This window comes from Propithecus coquereli, unplaced genomic scaffold (assembly GCF_000956105.1).
Source record: "Propithecus coquereli isolate 6110/MARCELLA unplaced genomic scaffold, Pcoq_1.0 Scaffold40, whole genome shotgun sequence".
Taxonomy (NCBI): Eukaryota; Metazoa; Chordata; class Mammalia; order Primates; family Indriidae; genus Propithecus; species Propithecus coquereli.
In genome coordinates, this window is record NW_012149730.1 from 4,143,526 (window position 1) to 4,150,406 (window position 6,881).

Genomic DNA, 6,881 nt, shown 5'->3' on the forward strand with positions numbered 1-6,881 from the left:
TGTATTTTTAGTTGTCCAATTAATTTCTTTCTATTTTTAGTAGAGACTGGGTCTTGCTCTTGCTCAGGCTGGTTTCGAACTCCTGAGCTCAAACAATCCTCCCGCCTCGGCCTCCCAGAGAGCTAGGATTACAGGCATGAGCCACCGCGCCTGGCCCACATTGTTTCCTTTTTAATGATTATGTAAAGCTTCCTTTCTTAAATATAGCGATTACTTAATACTCTACACCAAGAAATAATATATTTGAGGTGAGAATTCTTATCACTCTTTTTTTCTCTTAGCAAATTTACTGTGTTTGCTCCTTTTAGAGAATACAGATAATCGCCCCCCGACCAAAGACATGAAATTAAAACTTTCTTGTAAGCATACCACTAAAAATAAACGTTTTTAAAAATATGCTTTCCAGTGTATATGGGAAAGAGTGGATGGGGCTATATGTTTAGACATAGATGTTTGTACATTAATTTTAAAGCTATTTAATAGTTTTTTTTACTTAATGTATGTCCTTAATATAGTAAACATCTTTCCATGTCATCATTTTCAGCATTCAAAATTATTACTTAGAATTTCATCCCTGATTGGAATCAGTTTTTATTTTGGATAGTTATATTGTTTGTAGTTTTTCATAGTTACGATAAGCACTGCCTTGAACATGCTGTAGCTGGATTATTGTTACCGAAAGCTTGGCACTTGTCCTCGAGGCCGCATCAGAAAAACGAGGACAAGTGGTTTGGGGAGACAGAAAGAGATTTATTAATTTGCCTGGTAAATGAGGAGAATGGAGACTCCTGTCTGAAATGCCGTTGACCTAATAATAAGCAGAAATAAAGAGCTTTTAAAGGGAGACCATTCAGCTTCAGGCAATAGCTGTTCAACTACAGGTGATGATTCTGATGGTCCCATCTCATGACCTCTTCCCAGGACCTCTGTCCACCTGCAGCCTGTTCCGCTGAGCCATCTCCTGTATGTAGCACAAAGAACAAAAGACATTCCCCTGCCCCTCCCAACTGCTGGCTTGAGACAGGGATGCAGATCCTAGTTCTTCAAAAGGAGTGGGGGATGTTTTAAAGAGACATAAAACATTTTTGTTGTTTTTTTCAGGCCACTTCCTCTGTTACATCATTTTTACTCTTAGTTATTGCTGGGTGAAAGGGTATAAATTTTGAAAAGGAATCCATAAGTATTTAAATTACTTCAGTGCATTCAAATATAATATATAAATATACTCAGGCTATACTGACGGGTGCTATGTGAGAAGTGGAAGTCTCCTTCCCATCTCATTTCTCCGAAGTAGCCACCTTCCAAAATTTTGTTTTTCATTCTGATGGATACTATCATAATTCTAAATTATACTTTTTGCCCTCATTACTTGGCTTATTTAACACATTAACTGCCATGTGAGTTGTATTTAACTCAGGCTAGTTTTGAGCCAAGGGCCTCATGAAGCATGTGTAACTCATACATCTCTTCACCTCGGGAGCTGTGTGAACTATTTTTTCAAGTTGCATATAATTCATGCACAGAAAACAATAAAAAGTAACACATTTTTCATTAAATTAGAAAGGATTGTTTTGGTTTCAAAGTCTTTATTTTATTTTTGTAATAAAACACTGTGGCTCCAAGGAAAATTTTTTTTTCTAGTGTGGCAGTCAATGTGTTAAGTAGTATATATTGATTATTGAATAACTTTTGAGGGAATTTATGCTAAGGAGAAGTGGGACAGGTTAATGCAAAGAAAATTTACAAAGTACTAAAATACCAAGCAGTGGAGGAATAGCCAAATGAATTATTTAGTTCTTGAAAATCCTGTTTTTTAAAGTAGTTTTGTGTGATCAGAGAAACGTTCATGATTTTTTTGAGAAATATAAATAATTGAAACCTATAGTGTACAAATTATATTTTCAGTATAATTGAGTTTCATTTTATATATATGTCTGTGTACACACATATACATGTGAAAAACTAAAAAGTAATTCACAGAATGTTAATTATCTCATGGTAATAGAATTGTGGTTGGTTTTTTAATTTTTTTATACATTGGCTAAATTTTCTAAGATGATTGTGACAAGGAAAAAGTCACTTTTGTTCATAGTCAGCTATCGTTCAGTAATAATAACAAAAGTAATAGTATTCATGGATTCCATTTGTGAAAGAATTATGTGGCCAAGTACTGCACTGAATGCTTTATGTTCAGAAATTTATTTGAGCTTTAATCGACCCTATAAAGTAAACACTGTATTTCTATATATATTTCTTATGTAAGATCACATGACTGTTGAGTGGGCCAATATTGGATCCCACATCTGACTCTAAAGCCCAAATCAATGAATTTTTATGATATATTGAATAGAGTTGACTTTTAAAAATTGTGGTAAAATCCACATGGTGTAAAAAAATTTACTGTCTTAACCTTTTTTTAGTGTACTGTCAGTGTATTAAGTACATTTATATTGTTGTGCAGTAATCCCCAGAACTCTTTTTCATCTTGTAAAACAGAAACTTTATGTCCATTAAACAGCTCCTCATTCTCCCCTTCCTCTGCCCCTGGTAACCTCTATTCTGCTTTCTATCTCTATGAATTTAACTACTCTAGGTATCTCATAGGAGTGGAATTTTATAGTATTGGTCTTTTTGTGACTGGCTTATTTCACTTAGCAAATGTCCTCAGGGTTTGTCCATTCTGTTTGTCCAGAATTTCCTTCCTTTTTAAGGCTGTATAATAGTCCATTGTATGTATATAACTCATTTTGTTTATTCATCCTTTGATGAACGCTTGGATTGCTTCCATCTTTTGGCTTTTGTGAATAATGTAGCTATGAACATAGGTGTATAAATATCTCTTCAGTTCCTACATTCAGATCTTACAGATATATGCTCAGAAATGGAATTGCTGGGTCATGTGGTAATTCTATTTTTAACTTTTTGAGGAATTGCCATACTGTTTTTTACAGTGGCCACCTCATTTTGCATTCCTACCAACAGCGTACAAGGGTTCTAGTTTCTCCAAATCTTCACCAACACTTATTATTTATGTTTTTTGGTAGTAGTCATCCTAATGAGTGTGAGGTTTGTTTTGTTTTTTGAGTGCGAGGTTTTAATAGACTTGATGTTTAAATTCTTCAGACCTTTCTAGGATGAATAAATAATTAATAAACAAATATCATATATATATCATACACTTAATCAGTTGAACTACTAATATTTGTGTTCAAAATTAAGAGCATTATAATAACCAAAAAGTTGAAAGAACTCAAATGTCCATTATCTGATGGATGGATAATAAAATATGGCATATTCATACAGTGCAGTATTGGCAATAAAACGCATGTATTGATACATGCTACAACATGGCTAGATCTTGAAAACATTGTGGTAAATGAAAGAAACCAGACACAAAGGCCATATATTGTATGATTCCATTTATATAAAATATCCAAAATAGATAAATGTGTAGAGACAGAAAGTTTTTGCCAGAGGCCCAGAGCAGGGTGTGGAGGGGCCAATGGGGATGAATGGTGAGTGACTACTAGTGGGTATGGAGTTTCTTTAAGTATAGGAAGGTACATGTGAAAAAAAAAATCAGGAGAAAAATGAAGTCTTTTCATCTCTTTTTGGAGATAGAGTGTGTACAATTAAACAGTTTTCATAAATTTTGAAATTATGGGGGAAAGAAGTTTATAGAACATGAATGAGAAGAAAACAATTTAGAAAAAAATTAAATTGTTGATTTTTCCTAGTGGGAGATTTTCTGTAGCTTTTTAAGTTTTAGGAATACTACATATATAATATAGTTGCTTTTAAAAATCATAATTTTTAATATGATTCAATGTATGCTTTATTCAGAAAATAATTACAAAATTATTAATCATAGAAGCATTTCGAAATGCATAGTGCTTGAAAATTCATGCTTTTTCTCCCTTAACATTGTGCAAGTACTTCCAAATGTTAGAAGGTAATCACCATTTGGTTGAAGAAGAAAAATCTAATTCAGTTGCTAACTTCAATATAAACATAGATCTAGTCATATTGTTTGCCTAGCTGTAATTCTAAAGCAACTTGGATTACAATACTTAGATTAGCTGATTTTTCCACGAAACATTAGGTGAGGGAAAATTCTATTGTTTTATTTAGGTTTTGATAGGAACCTGTTATTGACAGGAACCTGTAGTATTATACTAACATATGTTATAGTTTCAATGTCACAGAGCCAGGAGGAAATGGTTCTCTCCTTCTTACCAACCCCAAAGCTTGGATTTCCTCTCCTCTGTCCTGAACTTTCTGAACACAGGAAACAAGAATTTATTTTTTATACTTTCTAGAATAAATGGGCAAGGCCTGTACTTTCCTATTGTAAGACCTGTCTGAATGTCCAGTGCAACTGTACCAACCTTTAGCTTATAACTAAGGTCAGTGAAAAGCTGCCCATATTCAAACAAGGCTCAGAAAACATCTCAGCCCACTCCCTTATATTCTACCACACCCAAATTTTGCTTTTGTATGTTAGAATTGTATTGCTGTTTAAAAGTAGAAACTTGGTTTAGGGGAAGAAAAATTCGCTTTGAATACCATAGAGTTCCTATCTATACCTGATCCCTCTTTGAATTATTTAACTTAAAAATTTTCAGTTCTTTACTATTTTTCAAGCATGTAGGTAATGTCACAGGTCTGATAACTGAACTTTTGAATGCCTTTTTATAATATAACGTTACTTTTAATTATTTAGGTTTGTGAGAAGTATCTTTTACTACTTAAAGGGTAGCATCTTCTGGTATCCAAAGGAGCTCTTGGTCATGGTTGTACTGCTGGAGAACATGTTTTTTTTGGTTCCCTGGGGACAGCATCAAAGAGTCCAACAGCAGCTGTATCAACAGAAATATGCTTGTACATTATTGTGATTTTAAAAGTACTTTGAAGATTGGGCATTTTGCACCAAAATAGCAGCTTTGTTGTCTGAAATAGAGATTTGGCAAAGCTACTTCAAAAAGAAAAATGGTGTTTTCAGTTCCTCGTTTCATTTACACATCTGACTGTTTAAATATATGGTATTTATTCACCAAAAATGCCTTTAAATTTTGTTTCATGGTTAGAAACAGTCTGTCAAATTCTAACAGGTTGTCTTGTACACTTTGACTAGAATCGATAAGCCCCCAGTCTTTATCAACTGTAGGCCTGAACTGTCTCTCAGCAATACACTTGAAACCTTTTTTCCTCCCTTTCTCTTCTAATACTTTGGGAACCATATAGCAAAAGAACAAAATGTTTCTTGTGTGATTTCTGGTTACCTTCCTCTTCATAATGAATTGGTAGTAGCTTTGTTAAGGAACCTTTCAATCAGTGCTTTTCTGTTGAATATAATCCTGAGTGATTACATTTTCATTTAATTCCTTTCCCTTAAGAAGGCAACACTTTATGAAATTTATATATGTAAACTAATATTCTTAGAATCCTGTCAGTAGGGGAGGTTCACAATATCTTATTGAGAAAATTAAGAATGAGAGTAATTATTTTCTTCAAAACCACTAAAGTGAGACAAAAATCCTGATTTCCTGATCTTAGTGATATGATTTGTGTATTAGGTTGCTTCAAAGAATTTTAGAAATTGTCTGGCTGGGTTCTGAAATTTTAAATAATTTATACAGATTTTTGAGTATATTCTGTGTCAAAATTATAAACGCTGAAACCTCAGCTTTTGAAAATTCCTAAGGAATTAATTTAACTAGTTATTTTCTGGCTAAAGAACAATTTATACCTTTGTGAAAGTTTTCTTTTAATTATTTTAACCAGGTACAAATGAAAACAAATTTCATACCTACTTTTCTCCTTATACATAATTGACTGAACATAACGGCTTAATGATTTGGTAATTTATCTGATAATGTGGTATTATTATTTTGCTTTAATATAAAATGCCAGTTGAGCCTTTTTTCTTCCTCTAATATTTATTGAATACTTACTGTGAGCTAGGCACTGCTGTAGACATGATATCGATATAGTTACAGACTAAATAGTCTCAGACTGCAGGGCTTTGAATTTGTGGCTGAATCTATGGTTTCTCCTTCTTGCCATTATTTAGCATAATGTTAAGAGCGTGAGTTCAGGAACGAAGCTGTTAAAATTTGTATCCTGGCTCTACTACTGGTTAGACATGTGACCATAACCACAATGCCATTCAACACTTGAAAGAATAGTAATTTTTAATGCCATAAAATGATTCTTCGATTGTCTTGTAAATGTATAACCCTTCTTTGCCTCAATTTTTCCATCTGTAACCGAGGCCAGTGATGTAACCTACTTCATAGGGTTGTTGTAAGGATTAAAAAGGACACATGTAGAATGTTTGGAATAGGCCTGGCACAGTGCTATAGAAAATGTTAGTACAATGAATACTATCATTACTAGGACTTCACAACACTGTCAGACTTCTTGCCCCATCTTCTCTTTAAATTTCTTTAATTTGGGAAAACAGATAACCAAACTTGTTAGAACTAAGCACAAAAGAAAATAAAAGTAAATTGACTGTATGAAACCTGAGATTTCCCTCCCTCTCAAAGAAAACAAAAAAAAAGAATGTATGATGTATGCTTTGGCATTACATTTTGGATTTTGGCTGCTGAGAACCTTTTTTTCTTAGACATAGCCTTTAATAGACCATGCTTATAAATGAAACATGAATAAGAAAAAATATGAAGTAAGGTTTATCTTAATATGACTTACTTTTTTAGGGAAAAAGATCTTGAAGAAGCTCTGGAAGCAGGAGGTTGTGACCTTGAAACTTTGAGAAATATAATTCAAGGGAGACCACTGCCTGCTGATCTGAGAGCCAAAGTTTGGAAGGTAACTAGAAACTAAAATGAATAAAATATAATACCAAAATGAATCAA

General features: G+C 33.3%; 1 protein-coding gene across 1 annotated transcript in view; it reads left to right on the forward strand.

The window, feature by feature from the left end:
* TBC1D23 (TBC1 domain family, member 23) overlaps positions 1 to 6,881 on the forward strand; it is a 58,937-nt gene that overhangs the window by 11,817 nt on the left and 40,239 nt on the right. Inside the window, exon 2 of the mRNA XM_012652808.1 lies at positions 6,723 to 6,834. Coding sequence (XP_012508262.1) covers positions 6,723 to 6,834 — 112 coding nt within the window. The remainder of the gene's footprint in view (positions 1 to 6,722; positions 6,835 to 6,881) is intronic.